Source organism: Morchella sextelata (genome assembly GCF_020137385.1).
Source record: "Morchella sextelata strain SCLS chromosome Unknown scls_20, whole genome shotgun sequence".
In the NCBI taxonomy this organism is placed as follows: Eukaryota; Fungi; Ascomycota; class Pezizomycetes; order Pezizales; family Morchellaceae; genus Morchella; species Morchella sextelata.
The window spans coordinates 556864-576449 of record NW_025408635.1 but is presented as its reverse complement, the minus strand read 5'-3'; the positions used below and the strand labels follow the sequence as shown (position 1 = coordinate 576449).

Sequence of the window (19586 nt, the reverse complement as noted above, 5' to 3'; positions counted from 1 at the left end):
ACTCGCTAGTTTTATTTGTAATTCCGTACCATTACATTATTAGGCCCTGTAGAATTGGTAGGTCTTGTTCTATCTATCAGAGTCAGGCATTTCGTCTCTTTTTAAGGCCGATAATGGGGGGCCATGAATAATTCCTTTTTAAACAACACATACTAAGGCGTTCAGTAAAAGGTCGTGAAACAGGCGTTGCGACGGGGCGATTCTCCACGATCTTTTACTGAACGCCTAAATAAAATTTTATGAAATATCTTTGAGGGGAATTTCATCCTTGAAAAATATCTTTTGTGCATGACATTTGGGGTTCAGGTCGCCACTTCTATATAGCTCCAACAATGGGCGCCTGAAGCCCAGGGATCATAACTCCTGGTTATTGCATCATTCACATGTCAGGCAGGATGTGAGACCAAAAAATCTTTCTGGTCTCTATGCATTCAATCAGATCTTTCCAATCAAGACAGATCATCTAAAAGTCGAGTCGCGTATTACCTCTGCCAGTCACACTTCTAGATATACCTCTATGCACTTGTGCCCTGAAAGTTTGGGATTGGGATTTTAACAATCCAAACACAGCCAAAAAAAAAAAAAAAAAAAACCCGTCAGGTGCCTTGTCTGCTCTCTTATTTTATCACTACATGTATTTACTCGCGAATAGTAGGTTCTGGCCCAGATGGTTCTCCGTTTGACAAAACTGTTACTTCATCACAACCTCTATTTATTCTCATGCGTTTAAGAAGTTATCACTAGGCCTCTTATGGCCAGGAAGTATCAAGTAAATCTATTCCGGAGTGAAAGTGCCTCTATCTTCACTCCCGAAAAGAGACTTGGTGTAACAGTACTATACAAAGCTTTACCAAAACAAACGGGTTAGAGAAAAATAAGAGATGTTTTGAAGAAACCAACGAGCACCCATAAAAACGCCCTTTCAGAATCCCACGAGCGACACGCCTACCGAGTAAGAGCCGGTGACTGACTCCTTTGAACTAATTGGCAATCCCATTCATACTAAAGGCCCGGGTTAGTCTATTTACTCTTCCCCGATACGTTTATTGGGAACTTACGACTCTCCCCTGTTCATCGCCTGAGTACACTGCTTGGGGCATTGGAAGGATTGCCGTGATACCCGCCGATACCTGTATTTCACTGTGGAATTGATTGACATGGTGCAACATTTTCACCAAAATCAGTACAAACCGCCCGTTTCTGATTGACTTCTGCCAGATCTGAACATAGCTGTTAGCATGCAGTGCTAAGAATAAGAGAATATTCTCTCACATTAACAATACCGCGCCTATGGCCTGTAAAGAGTAGTTCGCGCTCCAGCCATTCGTTCCCCAGCCCTTCGTAGAAAGCACAGCATAATATCTGGTCGTCCGGCCCATCACAGATACTTTGCGTCAAGATATGATCGCCATTCAGAGAGTAGATGCTAACATCTGGATTTTTGCAAAGAACGATGTTCCCCGTGACATCATTGACACTTACACACTATCATTTAATTGAATATGAATCAGTCACAATAAAGCTTTAAGTGTGAACAAGTAGGGATGAAGTTGTGCTCACCTTCACAGGAGAATCTGCTTTCAGTTGCCTCACAAAACGAAGCCTATTCAGGTCCCATACAAGAACTGTGTTATCGTTGGAAGCGCTGACAAGAACACTGAACGATCTCGAAACCGCCATGACAATTACAGGATTGACGTGGCCAAAGAGACAGGCCTTTGGTTGAAGCTCAACCGACTTCGATGTTGCCTGAACCTGCCAAACTGAGATAGTGCCATCGGTTCCTGCTGTTACCAAGGTTCTGTGGTCGGCAAAAACAGCAGTTGAAATTTGTCCTTGATGCAGATGCTCATGATGTCCACAAAGCTTTTTGCTCTCAAAGTGATAAAATCTAACACTTGCATCTACGAAGCCCCACTCCATGTATTTATCGTATGATGGTGGCATATTCAATCGGAAGGCGTTTGAACAGAATACACGCTCATACTTTGACGAATGTACCAAGGCTTGAACTCGTTCATGGCTATCAAGCAATGGGAAGGGTAGTCGAATCAAAGACTCCGCGCCGACATCCAATCTCGCATACTTATGTGTGATTTCCTCTCTTATAGGGTGCGTCCTTGTAAAGACTTGGTGAGGGGTCTGTCCAAAATTATGAATGATGCCGATAGTCGCCAACCTCTCCACAGGGTCTTGTATATTGTCCAGGTCGATAGCGCCATGATATGATAGATGGTGGAATACGTTTGTCGCCTCAATTGCTGCCTCTCCACGTTGTTTAAATCCAAACACTAGGTCGATCCACTCGTGGAGGTGCTGACTAACATATGGACTCTCCAACGCCTCACGATGTTTTGCGATAAAAATCTTCGGATCACCCTTTGCCCATGGTGGGAGAACGACAGAGTCGATTGCTTCGTCTGAACCTTGCTTCATGCCAAAATTGTATGAATTTGAATTGACCAAAAATTCCGGTAGGAAAAAGAACTCAGGAATAAGTTCCCGAACATCAGTCATATTGTCCTTCGAAGCTGAAGTCCAGGCTTTCTCAATCGAATAGAAAAGTCGATCCGCGTGATCAAACTGCCCTCCTTGAAGAAGCAAATATGACTGAACAAAAGGTTGGAGACGGATAAGGTATGAGCAAACGATCATGGCTGATGAAAAATGTGTTCCGTAATGGAAAGGAGGCGATTGTCTATCTCCAATTTCTTCAAAAGACCGATATCTCTCCCGAAACTCCCGCTGTCTTTCAGGAGTTTGCGCCCCCATTGGTTTCGAAAAGTCTCGAAAGGTTCTCGGATTTGATAGATCAAGTTCTTCACTTGTGTAGTCTGCCAAAACCCATGGGAAAACAGGATATTGTGTGAGGTCGTTGAAGGTCCTTCCGGCCATTGTGTTGACAAGCATCAAGTAGTGAAAGTTTGATATCTCGCCCTTCATCCATTTTCTTGTCGCGGGGTTCGGAGAGCTTGAAGAAAACACATTGACAAGCTTTGAGCCAAAATTAGATGTATTATCTTGAGTTTTGAGTGAGTCTATCCTCCATGCTTCTCCTGTGTAAAGTGTTGCTGAACCCCCATTGACATTTGTAGCCTTTGACAAAAGCTTCGAATGCAAGAAGTCCCGGTCTTTAACGGACATAGTGGTCAAAAGATAACTCCTGCCATCAGTAAAGAAGAGCTCCAATGCCACATCTCTGAAGAGAAATCGTCTTTTGCTGATACTGATCAAATCCTCAAATGGCCAGTGTCTTGTCTCGTGGTCACTGTTAACATTCAAAGGCTTTGGATCGTCTGCTTCCCTCCCCGAAATCATCTGAAGGTACTGATCTCTCTCATCTTTAGGTGCCTGCCAAACGTTTACAATCTCGCCGTCGGATCTTTGAAAAAAGTTGTCAATGAGGTAGAGACAGTTCTTTCCAAGAATAAGAAGGCCCTCCACAGCCTCCAGTCCCACGAGCTTAGAAACATTGTGAACATATTCCACAACATCACCGTGCTGAATGGTCCTCATAACTTTCCTGTTCTTGTCCTCCCATCCCTCGTCGTCCTCTCTCGGATCATCCACTAGTTCGTAATCCTCATCAAAGTCATCCTCTCCGCCATCACGAGCGGGGTTGTGATGTGATTGATCCATGGAATCCGTTTCCCTGGTAGTGATGATACTAATTTCGTCATCTTCCACGGATAGTGCATGATTCCTACTCCGACTAGCACTTTCAGATAAACCCCCAGTAAGCCTTCTCTTTGGTTGATAATTATGCAGGTGGGCCCTCGAATCCGGTAACATACGCATTCGCATGCGATTCCTTCCTTCAGTTAAATCAAGCCTCCATTTGGTTTCTTGTCCATCATCAAGGAGTCCGCAGGGCCTCATAAGCTCTGCCTCAAGTTTAGAGTACATAGAAACGACATAACTGAGACTATCCTGTTGGTCTTGGGTTGCTCTTTGGAATTTGAGGTGTTCCGAAGCGTATATGTTGGCCATCCAATGAGTTGAGGCGGATTCATGACGACCATAAACGTCCTCGTTATTCATATCTTCCAAAATCCATTGCTTAAGTCTCTCCTTACGCTTGGTGACCCGATTCTTAGCGGTTTCTTCGGTTTTTTTATTCTCGTCTGCAACAAAAGCTTCCCACGCCTTTGAAAGAATACCGCAAAAGAAGGCATCGAGTTCCTCTCGATGATCATCGATCCAGTACAACCATGTATCACTGTCCTAGAAACTATCAGTATTGGTATTTAATAGGACACATATTTCTTACTAGCTCCATCAATTTCTTAAAACCTGATGATAGCTGCTTATGGTCCACACTCTTGGCTTGGCTCAACAATGCTGAGGTTTCCGTCGGTTTCTGCACCAGAACAATTCGCAACATCTATAATTAAGGTTAGATCAGTCGAACCTAGGGAAGAGCTTATTGAATACACCTACATTAACAGCTGCAAGTTTGATGTCCTCTCTCTGACCAATAAGCCGCGTGTACAGCAAATAGCATATAAGCCGTGTAAAGTCTCCATCTGTATTATCAGGGGAAAATATGACTGCTTGCCAGTACATAATCTTTCCAAGAAAGTCGACCACTAGCTTTGCATCCGACTTTGGGTCCTCAAGCTCCGAAAGTCTAAAAAGAACCAGTCGTGAAACAACAGTTCTCAGGCTTGTTACCGTTTGGCTGCAGAGACGAACACTCTTTTTCTTTGCTATTTCAGGCCGCTGAAGATATTCCAAGACGGTTCCGACGAAATCCAGTAATGCTTCAGCGCCGTTCAAAAACCAACCTTCATAAACACAATCTGTAACATGGAGTGTGAATCTTCCAATATTCGTCAAGACCCTAGGCTCACACAGCAGCGCCATGTTGAAGCCTAGGGAATTTGTTAGGTGGTTCAGGGTATTTCTAAGCAAATAGGTTTCGAAGTAGATTTGATGCTCCTGAAACCCTGGTGGAATCTTTGTGTTCAATCCAAATCCAGAAAACTCCCTTCTTTCCAAAACTAAGTCTGCAAACACCCCCATAACAAGTTCCAATAAACTCTCCACAACTGAGTTCGTAACTGCCAATGATGTCGCTACCCTTCCATTGACATTCAGCCCTGTGCCGATAGCTGGTGATAAGCGTGCCATGGATGGTGAAAATGCAGTGGGCTCCGAGGTCACCAAAATAAAGCTGGATCCTCTCCTCAATCTTTCAGATCTGGGTGCAGTTGGGCTGGGGGGCTCATCCACTGTCATTGTCCTAACTATCGGGGGTGCAGTATTCGATGATAGGGGTCTAATCACAACATCTCCACCGTCGAATGTCAATGCTGAGTCTTTCGAATTGAGCTCTGTTTCAGCGCTAACATGATCTGAACTGCAAACAACCGGGAAAAGTATTCCGAATAACTCTTGTACATATGTGGAGTTGGCGCAATACTCGCGGAAACCTGGACAAGTTGAGTGTAGGTTCGAAAGGAATTGTATGATGGTTTGAAGCATCTTGGCTAACTCTCCCAGTCGCTTTTCTGATGTTTTTGGAGCTTGAATTAATAATTATACTGTTAGTAGATATACATACTATTACAGACTTAATGGAGCATCCTTACCTTGCGGAGAAGATAGAGAGATTGACCTTCGTCTCACTGGTGGAGTGGGTAGTAATTTACCATCCTCCTCCTTGCTCAGGTCATTTGCCTCTTTATTATTGTCTTCACCTTGATCAGAGACGATAGTTCCCACCCCAGCTCTCAACATTCCCGCGATGACTGGTAAAACCTCTGGATAGATCACCCTCGCCTTTCCTCCATCCGAAAACAATTCTAAAAGGCCATACAAATCTAGAGGCCTCGAAATATCGACTTTGGCTACATCCTTTCCGAATAGAATCGAAAAACAGATCGGCCAGAGAGGCGCTACGTTCCACCACCTTTTCAATCTATTTCGCATAATAACAAAGCCACCGGTTTTTGAGGCGAACTTTGTAACATAGCTACCTCCATGAACGACTAGAAGTCTTGCCAAGATTTTCGCTCCCAGAAGTACAACCTTGGGTTCGTTCTCTGCCAATAGGTAGAGCAACCACTAGGAGCCAGTAATATTAGTAAAGAAGCAATGGTGTTGTTTCTAGCTGAATACGACACAGTATGGCTGCAGAAAGATCTGACCACCCTCTTGAAATCAGGATGCCTGAAGCTTCCTGATGATTATGAGGGTCATGTTCCACAAGAAGATGAACCAAAAAGAAAGCACAGGTTAGGGGTAGAGTTTATACCTTATTGGTAACAGTCCTCGCAAATTTCTTCAGGTTTCCTGTGCTGTTTCCATCTTCAAAAAGTAGGTCTTGATACATCTCGAGAACCATAACACCAATCTGCTGTCGGGTGAATCCATCCACACTCAAGTCATTGACAACCTTGACGGGGGGCGCTAAGTTGACACTTCCGGAAGGACTCGATCCAAGTGTACCTTGCCGTCGAAGCTGTACGTTACTTTTCTTAACTTTCAACGGGCGGGCTGGATTGTTCTTGTGGAGAGAATAGGTTATAAACAAAGCCAAAGATCGGAGAACATCCGCAGACATATTAGTTTTTATGAGTGCCTTAAATGCGGTCATAAAGTCAGGAAGAATTTCGCGGGAAAACATTTCACCCTTCAGTGCAAACATAAGTTTCTTGACAATCCCTTGATAGAGTCATGATTCCGGATCAGCTTCTACCGTGTCACAAAAGGAATTCAATTTCGACGAAAGTAAAGAATGACTTACTCATACGGAATAGCCTCTTTGAATTGAAATGGTGGTACTTGCTCCCGTGACAGAAGGTTACAAACTGGGAAAAATACTCCCTTTGCGTTTCGATATCTGCTTTCCTCCACATGTCAAAATCAACCAGTAGTATTCTATACGCAAGTGGGTTGACAATGAAGCTTTCCTCTGGAGCTTCACGTCGGAACCCAACAAAGTCCAAAACAATGTGCAGCAATTCTTTCCCCACTACACCTTTCCCTTCTTTATTCCGTATAAGATTTCCAAGAATCGCGAAGCCATTATCTCTTTCCATAGCTTCACTATTTCTCCAGGACGCTTTGGTGATTTCAAATAATATCTCAACCGCTCTGCACACCTGCTTTGGCGTCACCGCAACCTCAACCATTTTCAACCCAACTGCTGCTGCACCCCCAATTCTCCATGATGCATCATCTAGTGATTGGGGCACAACAACAATGGGCTCTCCTGTCATTATTGCAACTCCATAAGAAAGACACAATGCTTCGTTAATCGAGGGCACTGCACCATTTATAGCCACCGCCCCAGCACGGGTTAAGGATTGAAGGTTCTTCGCGGCCTCCCTAGAGAGTGATTTTACAAGTTGGGATTCATCGATGTTATTGTGATCCTTGTCATCGAGAACTTGAGACGCAGATATGTTCAGTAATACCTTGACTTCGGGTAGGATAGCTGATGCCCTGTGTCTTATTGCGGAGATAATATCGCTTTTTTCTTCCTTCCCAGGATGCATGAGTTCATTTCTCATATTTAACGCAGCAGATGCTTCGTATGTCTGAAAAGATCCCAATGTATCCTGAAAGTTTCCATAATACCGAGGACCAAGTCGGAAGTGTACAGCAATCAAGTCATCAGAGAGGGTATCCTCAAACAAATGAGCTGTTCCCAAGCTCCATTTTGAGGAAACAACACCTCTTCCAATACGAGGGGATAAATCCGAGGGTGTGCCGAGGAAGACCTGAACAGGTGTTGTCGAGGTGGGTGGAGGTTGGGGGTATGTAGCTTTGACTTGTTCTACAAATTCACCATCTATATAAAGCGCGGCCTTAGATGCTGAAGTTGCTCGGCCGCGTCGGTGAACAAGTGAGATATGATACCATCTCTTTGACTCAAAAACCGTCGATTTAAACCTAACGCTTGCCCTTGGGGACGCAACAGAAGTCTGCAAAATAAATTTCCGAGTGTCCTGCTCTATATACGCCAGAACGAAACAGCGCTGGGTTGAATCGAAAACCCCAAAGAGTGTTGTGTGCATGGAAGAGTCAAAAGCATCGATACACACCCACGCAGAAAATGTATATCCATTCGTTTGGGTAGGGGGGAATGTTCGACCGAGTGAAGAAAGCTCCATGGATGCAAACCCATGAAGCGAAAGATCAAACTGGATATGTGGTGGCCCACGAGAAGATTTTATCGCTTCTAGAAGAAAATTAGAAACAGGTTCTTCACTCATTGCTTTCCGGTAGAGAAATTTGGCATCGCTTAAATGGTTGATCCCGAGTTGAATCAAATGCTGCGCGAACTCTACCAGAACAATACGCTCGTCGCAAGGGATCGATTTATCCCACAATCTGGGGAGTATAGAAGTCAATATACCAGTCGAGTGCATAGCGACTAAGTTAAACTTGCTACAGCAAGCAATGGAAAGCAATGCCTGCAAAACCACAACGGTGGTTATAGTCGAATCCTCCGTTTGAGCCATGGCCATTTGGAAGCTGAGAACCAAAGGAATTATCTCCGCATTCATCAAGATATCTTTACTCCCAAAGTTTCCTTTCACCTTTGCTCTGGCAGATTCCATTTCACTCCCATGCTTGTCTGTGGCTTTGCCCGTAATCTTGCCTGTTTTCTTGGTATCCCCCATACCTCTTTTCACGGAAACCACCAAACTCGATAACGTTGAATCGTCCATCCCAAACGCTAGAAGCAGCCCAAACAAATGATCTGGGGCTTCAGTTGGTAGTCCAGTTGCTGCGAGGCCTTGCTCTAGGCTATCCCACCCAATCTTTCTCGCAAAAAATCGCTTGTTACCTGGATGATCCAACAAGGCTTCAGAAATCACACCGAAAAGACATTTGATCAACTCTATAAAATGGTTTTTTTCTTCGTCTGTTCGGTTTGTAGAGTTGTAAAAACCGGAGCACGAATGAAGTGCAGATATAAGATAGTTGAAACCTCCCAAGGCTCTAAAGGTATCTATAGCGGGGTTGAGTCCAGGTCAGTGCGCTGGAATGGCGGGGCGTTATATACTGAGAATGATGGAGAAAACAAGCCTTTAGCTTCTGGAGAGTCCACAAGTATACGCTTTATCAGAGAAAGCCATTGCAACCGCACAAGTATGTCTGGGTCCGAGGCAGAGGCCTCGAGCGAATCGAGGAGAGGCTTGATTTCGGCAATGAGCCTGGGTTTTGTGGACGCAGCAGAAGAGACTCGACGCCGTGCATAGGAGGAAGTCTGTGTAGAAGAAGAAGCCATATTTGAAGCCAGAGAAGTTTTAAGTGTAGAATTATATTCAGGGCATGAGGTCTAACTGCAATGTTAAGGATTCTGTGATGGAAAAGACTAAACACACCGGGAAAGAACAGCGACAAGATGATGAATTGAAACGAAGCGAATATTCGATGCAGTGCAAGAAGGAATGTATTTGCTTGACGATGATTCAAAGTGGAAAAGAGATATGTGCGGGTACAAGGTGGTTTTGGTGGGGGATGGGGGGATCGCGATGTTGTTGAAGCTAGGTAGATGATGCGGTGTTGCTGAGCCTCCGCTACACCAAAAGCCATCATCTCGTTTCGTTTCGTTTACAGCTAGGGCTTACTCGAAGCATTCCTCAACAAAGTAACACACAACCTCCCCCCCCCCACCTTGCTCGCTTCGTAGCATCGACTTCATTTACAGAGCCGAGAACGAGGCTATATCTACATAATGTACCAATACGGCGGCTCCCCTCATTGTAGTTGAGCATATGAAGCGGCCTATAACAGGAATACGAGTACATGTAGGTACTTGGTGTCGGTATGTCTCTAGATACTTGTACTCATGTTTACCGTTTCAGGCTTCAGGGTTTAGTGTGACAGGCCGCTCGCTCGCGTCATTCGAACGCTCCGGTTATTAACAACGTAGAGCAGAAGTATCTATGATACATCGGGTACATCTCGGAACTGTTAGAGTACCTACATGACTCCACGTACATGTAGGTAGGTACATGTATTCAAAGGACTGTGAGGACATGCCGAATGGGTCAAATGGCCCAAATTCACAGTATTTCAAAAACGCGTCGGGGCGTTGCAGCTACAGCAAATAGCGCATTATTATGTCCACATAGAAAGGTAGAGTAGATAGGCAGATAGGCAGTAAGATAACACTATCAACACACACGCTTAGACTGCACGGAGGAGCCGGGTTCTTGTCTCCGTAAGTTAAATGGAAGATCTCACGGGGTTGATAGCCACCACAGGGGTGCGAGTGAGAGACATGATGACTATGCAAGTCCGAGACGAGTCGCAATGCTTGGCGCCAATGAGCCTGTCGTCGCCAGCCCCCGGAGCAGCGCATCCAAAGCTCTTTATCTTCCCCCAGATCCCACTTCCTCTCTCCTCTTCCTCCCATTCCTCTTCACCTCACTACCACTGACCTTCCACACATCTACATATCCCCTATCCATTTTATACCAGAACCCACTCTTTCCAAACACAACTCATTGCCCATCATGAAGCTCTCCGCCAACTTCGCTGTTCTCCTTGCTTCCATTTCTGTCACTATCGCTTCCCCAATCTACGATGCTACGGTTGTGAACAAGGACTCTGCTCCACTATTGTCCTCTGCTTCGGCAGCCGACCATGAGATCCCCAACAACTACATTGTTGTTTTCAAGAAGGATGTCGGTGATGAGGTCGCCAGCGCCCACCACAGCTGGGTGGCTGACATCCATGAGGCATCTGTCGCTTCGCTCAGGAAGCGAAGTCAGGTTCCCCTCATGGAGCACTCCAATAATGTTGATGTTCTTGATGTTGATTCCTTGACTGGATTGAAGCACACCTACAACATTTCTGGGGGTCTTACTGGATACTCTGGTGCCTTCGACGACTCTGTTCTCGAGGAGATCCGAAAACACCCTGCTGTAAGCTCCCATCTCCTTTCTCCTCATTGCCCCGGTTACCCCGGAGCTTGTCTAGCGGGTGTGTCATACGTTCAACCGGAACGCGTGCACGTGATCGCATCGCTTAGCGCCGGGTCGCCCCCACACATTTACAATCCGGCTAACGTTTTATATCTCTAGGTCGCCTATGTTGAGAAGGATTCCATGGTCTATGCTCTCGAGGAGGATACCCCTGCGACAGAGCACGGCGCCCCCTGGGGTCTAGCCCGTATTTCCCACCAGAAGGCCCTAGACTTTGGTACATTCAACAAGTACATCCATCAGGCTAATGGTGGTGAGGGTGTTGACGTTTACGTCATTGACACCGGTACCAACGTTGAGCACGTTGATTTTGAGGGTCGTGCCCACTGGGGAAAGACCATCCCTAACGGTGACTCCGATCAGGATGGCAACGGCCATGGTACTCACTGCTCTGGTACCGTCGGTGGAAAGAAGTACGGTGTTGCTAAGAAAGCCACTATCTACGCCGTCAAGGTTCTTCGTTCTAACGGGTCTGGCACGATGTCCGATGTTGTAAAGGGTGTTGAATGGGCCGCTGAGGCTCACTTGAAGAAAGTCTCGTCTTCCAAGAAGGACAAGAACTTCAAGGGCTCCGCAGCCAACATGTCTCTCGGTGGAGGAAAGTCCCCTGCCCTTGACCAGGCTGTCAATGGCGCTGTTGGCCTCGGCTTGAACTTTGCTGTTGCCGCTGGAAACGACAACGCTGATGCCTGTGACTACTCTCCTGCTGCCGCCGCAAAGGCTGTCACCGTTGGTGCCTCTACCCTTGGCGACGAGCGGGCTTACTTCTCCAACTACGGAAAGTGCGTTGACATCTTCGCCCCTGGTTTGAACATCCAGTCTACCTGGATTGGAAGCAAGACTGCTGTCAACACCATTTCTGGTACCTCAATGGCCTCACCCCACATTGCCGGTCTCTTGGCCTACTTCCTTTCTCTCCAGCCCAAGTCAGGCTCAGGATACTCTGTTGAGAGCCTTTCACCAGCTGAGCTCAAGAAGAAGATGATCGCAATTGCTTCTGAAGGTCTTCTCTCTGGTATTCCCAGCGACACCCCTAACGTAAGTTTTGACATCCGACTTATTATTTGAACCATAAACTGACATGACTCTTAGCTTCTCGCCTGGAACGGTGGTGGATCTGGAAACCTCTCTGAGATCTTTGACGGTGAGGGGTATCGCCAGGGTTCAACTTCCAAGCCCTCTAGAATCGTCGAGGATGTCTCAGACATCACCAGTGAGGTTCTCTCTGGAGCTGAGGCGTTCTTGGAGGAATTCGAGGACAAGATACTTGAGGATGTCAGGTCCGCATTCGCGAAGGCTAAGAAGGCTCTTGGCCACAACGCTTAAGCGGCGGTAATTCTTTGAGATTTCGTTTCTTAGAATGTTTATCTCTGCTTTTTTTCATGTTACCAGTCTGCTAGTAAAGTAAAGCTGTTGGTTAGGCAATGCGGTTATTTTCGTTGGGGTTTCTTTCATCGTTTTGTTACAATTTTATTCAGGTAATGCGGGATGGTTTGGTACTGTACTTTTTTTTTGATGCATTCTGTTCTGTTTTGTATTTTACACTCTTGGGACTATGACAACTATATTTACTGGGTACACAATGACTCGATTGAATATTACCATTATCCACAAATCTTGATACAAGAACGCGTCTGACAGAAGCCATGCATGTCCCGTGTGCACGTGGGTGACCTCTGTTGATTGGTTTCCGGCATCCACATACTCTAGAGTACCTAGTAGGTACATGTAGGTACCTACGTCTGCCAGAGGTTCGCCGGATCCCTACGAGTACAGGCTACATATGTAGATTGAGCGACGGACCTGCATGCTCTTGTCTGATCTCAGTTCGAAAGACACGTCGGGCAGAAGATCACTCATCGTTAACAACGGCCTACCTCTTTCTCTCGGGATCACAATAATCCTGTGTACGACATGGATTATGGGGTTTGCCTTGAACCGCTTGGTCACCTGTCGTGTGCACAGCCAGAAATTGCGGGGATTGCACCGAAACAAGGCAACAACAGGCAAACCCCTGTTATCTTTGATCTCTGTGGCGTTCACGATGATCGCTGAGTGGTCGTGTGGCCTCGCAATTTGCCTGTTTGGCGCCTGGCGCGGACGGGCTGCTTAGTCCATTCTGGGGAATGGTGCTTGCTGGAGTGAAACAAGAGCTGCAGAGGGCCTGTAATCACGCCATCTTCGCCTGTTGAGCCGCACGGGAGCTACCGCCCAAACCTCTCCATCGACTCCATCCACTCCATCGTCACCATCTTTCACTGTTTGTATGCAGAGAGCTCTTGTTGAGCTTCCTCATGCGATAGGAGGTGCCCTATCTAGAGTACCGCTTGTCCATCGGGGTGTCAGGAGCTCTTCGCTCGGGCCTATCCCAACACGCAGATACCCATGTCTCATTTAACCCCCGAGGCTCTCGAGCCACATTTGTGGTATATAACAGCTGGCAAGATTGACTAACTGCATGTATCGGTCTTCTAGAGCGTAACTTATGCCCTTGGACCTTCTAGAGACAACTCTAAAGGATCGGTTAGGTAATCGCAGGTTTCAGAGTCACGCTTGTGACGGGGGCCGGACGGGATACAAATCCGGGGAAACTTTAGATAATGGGCTTCTAGAAATCCGGGTGCGCATGCAGCAATCAGAGTCGCTAGGCCATATCTAAACCCGAAATCCCATCGAGCGAACGAAGATGCTTCTGCTGATATTGAATGGGAAATGCTATCCATGGACTATAACCGTGGTCACGGGGTAAAGACGACAGCTCTTGACGAACAGGGTTTCATGAACAGGGGAGGGTTTCATACCAATAGAATCCGTTAAATCGATTCTTTTACCCCATTATTGCAAACCCGAAACGGAATAGCTACTGTATGACGTTTAAGGACTGTAAGAAGCTGGCATACAAGCCAAACCCTTACAACAGTGCCAGATTGAGGCGGTATGAACATCCAATCGGGCGAGAAACATCTTGGGATTAGATACGAGTAGGCACAGTCATCCATGATCCCGCCAAGCTGTGGCCAATGTCGACTAATCCTTGACGAGCTGTGGCACTCGTGAGTGCTCGATCTGGCTCTGTTTTTTGTTTAATTCATTACAGTCGCAACTCGATATGCCGGATTGCCAAGATTCTAAGGATTTCGTGCGGGATAGCAAAAAATCCGGGATAGCAAATTGATTTTGCAGTAGGAAAAATAATATTCTCCGAGGATCTCGTACGGGACAGCAAGGGATCCGGTGTATTGAGTTCCGGCATATCGAGTTGCGACTGTAATTGCATGCTCGATCTGGCTTAGTGTACTATTGGTATGCTTGCTCGTGAGATGAAATCACCATCATATAAGTATTGGGGTTGATGAGGTATAACAAGTTGAACTACTCTAGAAATTTCAAACCGGCGCACGCATGGCAGGTTAGATTGTCTCGTCGCCAATATGCATAAGGAATCACTCGGTTTTTACGCATGTGACGGTATTGATTGATTGATTGATTGATTGATTGATTGATTGATTGATTGATTGTGCATTGTGTCGGCACCTGTTGGCACATGAAACAACACGGCGGGAGAAAACAACGACAAGAGTAGCATTTCGACTTCTTCATCGTGCAATCCCTTTTCCAATACTTGTAGGAGAAGAATGATGGCGAAAAACACGTAAAAGAACATCTCGTGCCCAGCTTTGGGATTGGCTTGTCAAAATCTAGGAGAGGCGCTAGGCACGCGTCTTCCAGTACCTACTTCAAACAGCGTGTGTAGCAACTGGCGGGAGTTAGTTATGGGCTGGGGCAGTTCTATTGAACCAAACCCTTGTTCATATTAAACAGCCTGTATACTTTTCTCCGTGGAGGAGACCGCAGACCGCCGCCTTCAGAGCCTACCGGTAAATATACGTAGAGTAGGAGTCGGTCCCCCCTAACTGTATTCGTATTTACATGATCCAGGAAGTGTCTCGTCTAATTAGTAGAGTATTACCGATTGGGACTAAATGTCATTACCTGTGTATCACTCAGGCCATCTTTCAACATCGTGAGTTTTGGAATTTATCCGTTGAGTACGCAGTTAATACACTTCACCTAGCACTGCATAAACACCAAGTTGTGTTACCGGACTTACATACGTAAGGTCCCGCAAAAATCTGCTATATGCCACACAGCTCTCCTATTGTGCTTATAATTGTCATTTTTCTCGGGTTTAACGCCAGACATAATTTCTTTTCTTATTAGATCGAGAAACAATTCGCGGTGCCGCACTCAAGTGCAATGACTACCGCTAATTTATTTGGTGATCGGTCATAGAGGTTTGGTTTAACGTTCGAATAGGTGAATCAAACACAATAGGAATATTATGTCCCCAATGTCAAGTCCTATTATACTTGAGTTTGCGTCCTATTGATTTGATTCGTATTATGACTAGTTTTCTTCGTTCAAGACTCGTTACTAGAAACCATGGCCAAAAGCTTGTAGTTAGCACCGCATTTTCTCTCATGCTCCATGCCACACACAGAGTGATAAATCATGATCCTACCACCCATAAGCTTCGATTTGATTGATTGATTACTTCACCCATAAGCCTCGATGATTGATTGATAATTCATTAATTGTATACCCATTTTCAACCGATAGAGAAATATAGTCTAACGGATAGCGATGGTAACATATACATACAGCAGTTCATATTTTTGCTTGATCGTTCTAGCTCTTTTATCTATTCATTTACTTGTGGTTATCATGACACCTACATATAGTTTCCATGGTTCTGATACACTTCTTCACTCATCTCTTGACTATCCCGTTTACCCCAGGTCCCGTAAGTCTGGCCATGGGCTGTCACCCCACTTTTGCAACAAAATCTCACTGTGTTGCAGCGTTCTACCGAATCCAGTCCAATGATAGATACCTCATGAAATACAATGCCTGCATGCGTATATGATGTAGTAGTTTGGATGGCGGGATATTTCACTCTCGCCTACCCAGAGTAATCTTTCGTTTGTCTTTGTCTAATTGATCAATAGGCGCCTAGGCCTATAGCTCATCGCGGCCTGAATCGCTGGAGACTTCATTCATCTATTATCCGTGACCTCCAGCAACCCGGAAAACTCGGAATCCAAATCCGAGATGATGGGTGTCATGTTTACAGTCGTGAATAAGATGTTTAATATGTCGTAGCTGGAAAACCGCCTTTAAAGAGAACAACATAGTTTGGAAGATTATTAACATCTACGCAAATCTTCTGCATGCTGCGATCATTAAAACTAAAGAGCCCCGTAAACATGCCTATAGATATCCCCGTTCCTTTTCCCATGCTAAACATGCTGTAAATACAATAAAAGACGAAAAGGAAACAGGAAAACAAATGGCGAATCAATGAGAACGGCATATGTGGCGTGCTAGCTTAATCCTCGGTAATGTCACCATATTCCCACATTCCCCTCCTTTCGGCCTTAGCGGTGGTTTCCTTCTCCTTGAGGGCCTTGATCATCTCAGGATAAGCCCTTTCGTATGGCCTCAATTTGAAGGGCACCATGGCAAGTCCCTCGGAGACAATTTCAGAGTTCAAACTGGCTTCCATGCGATCGCTGCTGTTAGGGTCGTATAGTGTGACATGAAGAATCCCTTCTGGACTGGTCCAATCAACATTTGCAACTAGTTGCCTACCAGCAGTCAAATGGTTGATCATTTCCACAGATTCAGAGGCATAGTCTGGTTGAGTCGGAAACTGGAGGAATGAAAAAACAGCGTCGACAGCCTGAGCTCTCAACTTAGATATTTGAAACTGCGGTTGGATGAGAGGACGAAGGCGAGAGAACGGAATTTTCTCGGAATTTCCGTAGTCGATGTAGAGGACATCAGCCTCCTTAGCCTCGCGGTTGACATGGCGCACTCTAGCACGATAGAAAGTGTTATCTTCGGTGAATTTTGCTGCGACGTATTCGCCAACTTTAGGAGGTCCCTCAAGACCTTTATTATTTGTAGGCGAGAGATGAAAGGTTCTAAATGCTGACATGAGCTGTTCCAAGGCGGAAGTACCTAGGGCGTTGTTAGTAACAATTGAAGTAGCAGACACCGAGTGTATTCTTACCTGTTCCAACTTGCTGAATCTTTAATTTACCCTGTTCATCGACATTTGTAACGATTACATCACGGTAATCTTTTTTCTTCTCGATGGCTTCGTCTTTCGCGGCCCCATTAGACGGGTCATCCGCATGAACATCAGCGTCCGTCTCTGGCGTCCAGTCTTTCCACATTCCTTTCCGCGCTTGCTTTGCTCTGTTTTCCGCTGCAAACAACTCGGTCGCGTGGCCAGACTTCTCGGCAGAGTACTCATGTACGCTTGCCAATCCCTCCTCCAGCAAGCCTTTGGCAACATTTTCTCGGTTGACATACATTGTGCCAATGAATCCACCTGCACGGTCAACATCGTCCACGTCAATCTCGACATCTCTCTGCATACAACGCCTCGACGCGTAGTCAAGGGCCTCTTGACCAAAAGGTTCAGACGTCTCAGTAGCATTACGAGCGGTTCGTGGGGCACGAATACCCCCAAGGACGAAAGTAAGTCTGGTATTTTCGCTTGGGATTATCACCTTAAACCGGGACCCCGAAGATACAAAATCTACGATACCGGGGGTACGTTTCTTGCGTTGAAGAAACGACACATAGGCCTTGGCCTTAGCTGGGGTTTCTGAGGCCTCAACCATTTTGGAGCTTTGGGGGGCCTTGGCTGCGTACATGCCTTTCTGTTCTTTTTGGGCACTATGGAAAACGATTAGTGTTGAAAAGCAAATTTCTAGCCTGGGAAATAATAAAAACATACGCTTCCTCGGCAGCAAGTAGTTCATCATAGATTGGCGAGCGGTCCTCATCATCTTTTCTATGCCTGATAACACTGGTCCATCCATTCTCCACGAGCAACAAAGCTACATTCCTACATAAATTTATAGTTCATTAGGATGGCACTTACAAGACGTTCATGAATGGGAGATATACTTGTTGTTGAGTGTGACTGTGGCCATCTCACGCTCCTCAAACCCTTCGGTAGCCGGTCTCTTTCCGTCAATTTCAATGCGTACATGCTTGCCAATCAACCTTTTCCGCAAGAATTCTTTGGCCTCAGCTGTGAATGGGGATTGTTTGGGGTCCGAAGGCCTTAGTTATCACAATTTAGTTTTGAATAATAATAGAAGGTATAAGGATCCAAACAAGTGGGATTGTGATACAACTTACTTTGGCTGTCTGACACTTGACAAATTGATCTTTCTCTCATTACCGGCTTTATTCCTCACGAATATTGTATCTGCACTGAGAACTCTTGATACAACCGCATCAAGATTGCTGTTTGAGGTTTTTGCTTTCACCACGTGTTCCTTCCAAAGCTTCAACCTCTGCTCTCGAGCAGTCTTCTCAGCGGCGCGGAACTTGCTCATGTCCGCGCCAATCATAGTACTATGAAAATCAACACATCTGGCCAAACCTTGTGAGAGCACTAGTACTGCAATGTTGCCATTAGGGTGGATAACGTTTCCGATGAACTGAGACTGAGGGCTCAGTCCTAATAAAGTCACTTTAACAGTGCGTTGGAGAAGACGGGCTTCTACAAACTCTTTGGCGAAGTCACCGAACTCCTCCCCAGCTTGTTCAGCGCCCGTAGCATCCGTACGTTTTGAAAGCGGCGCCCGGATACCGGCAATAAGAACGACCATTTGTTGATGAAGCTTGGGCTCGAGTAGAAGACGAACAGCGACTCTGTCGCCAGATATCACGCGCTCAATGATAGCTGCAGAAAAAAAATGATTAGATAAACAATTCTCCCATGATTGAATAGTGATATCTCTGTCCTTACCCTCAATTGGCTTTCCTTTGTATCTCCCCAGAAACTGTACGGGGTCCTCAGGGGCCTCATATCTGGAATCAATCCGCCCATCCTGAGAGTCACCCCACATTCCTTTCCCTTCTGCCCTAGCATTGGCTTCTAAAAGCCTAAGCTTCTCCAATGTAGCTTCATTCTCCGGTTCGTCTTCACGCTTTCCATCGTCGCGGAGCTTTACCATTCCTTCCTCGAGAGCAAGCTCAATGAGGGACCTTCCATCAGGAAGAGTGACAGTGCCGTATTCACGGCCGGTGGTTGGGACTTGATACAATTTCAAAAACTGAACTTCCTTGCCAACAGCGAGTTTGCGAAGAAAGTCTCGAGAGTCAAAAGCGTAAGGCTAATTCGGGATAACTGTTAGTAAAGTGGCCTCATCGGCAGTCCCACAGTGGAAGAAGCCCATAAGGAAAGGAAAATTATAGCTAACCTCGTCACCATCACGCTTCAACCTTGGGGCAGAAACATAAGCCAAAGAAAAAGTTTTCTCGGCCTTTGTCTTTGGAGACTGCAAAAGCAGCGAGTCTCCAGAATTTACAAGCTTAACTTTCCCAATCTGAGCCATGATTCTTAATTGTAGACCGGATGATATGTATCGATGTGTTGAGCCTGCGTGGGAGAATTTCTAGATGAAAAAGACAGATCTTAAGCTCTGTTTGTGGAATACCCTGGGATCCATTCACACTCACCTTGAGACCTGGGTATCTAACAGCTAGCAAACAGATTTAATTGCTAAAGGCGGTATCAATATAGCCAGACAAGAACAATTGATT

The 19586-nt window shown here is 45.8% G+C and overlaps 3 protein-coding genes across 3 annotated transcripts; 1 reads left to right on the top strand and 2 right to left on the bottom strand.

Annotated features, from left to right (window-relative positions):
* Positions 1 to 945: 945 nt before the first annotated feature.
* H6S33_006360 (uncharacterized protein) lies at positions 946 to 9247 on the bottom strand (the record flags this gene model as incomplete). Its single annotated transcript, XM_044837702.1, has 11 exons — positions 946 to 1002; positions 1059 to 1220; positions 1273 to 1485; positions 1561 to 4224; positions 4271 to 4384; positions 4441 to 5528; positions 5595 to 6069; positions 6260 to 6669; positions 6752 to 8191; positions 8369 to 8968; positions 9046 to 9247. The coding sequence occupies 11 exons, from the start codon at positions 9245 to 9247 to the stop codon at positions 946 to 948; spliced, it is 7425 nt and encodes a 2474-aa protein (XP_044689887.1).
* Positions 9248 to 10481: 1234 nt separating this feature from the next.
* On the top strand, positions 10482 to 12278 carry H6S33_006359 (uncharacterized protein; the record flags this gene model as incomplete). The annotated part of the gene is made up of 3 exons (XM_044837700.1): positions 10482 to 10892; positions 11052 to 11990; positions 12045 to 12278. 3 exons carry the CDS (start codon positions 10482 to 10484, stop codon positions 12276 to 12278), a joined length of 1584 nt encoding a protein of 527 aa, XP_044689886.1.
* A 4063-nt stretch (positions 12279 to 16341) lies between these two features.
* H6S33_006358 (uncharacterized protein) lies at positions 16342 to 19378 on the bottom strand (the record flags this gene model as incomplete). The annotated part of the gene is made up of 7 exons (XM_044837699.1): positions 16342 to 16976; positions 17029 to 17702; positions 17764 to 17874; positions 17937 to 18095; positions 18174 to 18723; positions 18790 to 19156; positions 19244 to 19378. The coding sequence occupies 7 exons, from the start codon at positions 19376 to 19378 to the stop codon at positions 16342 to 16344; spliced, it is 2631 nt and encodes an 876-aa protein (XP_044689885.1).
* Positions 19379 to 19586: the final 208 nt, after the last annotated feature.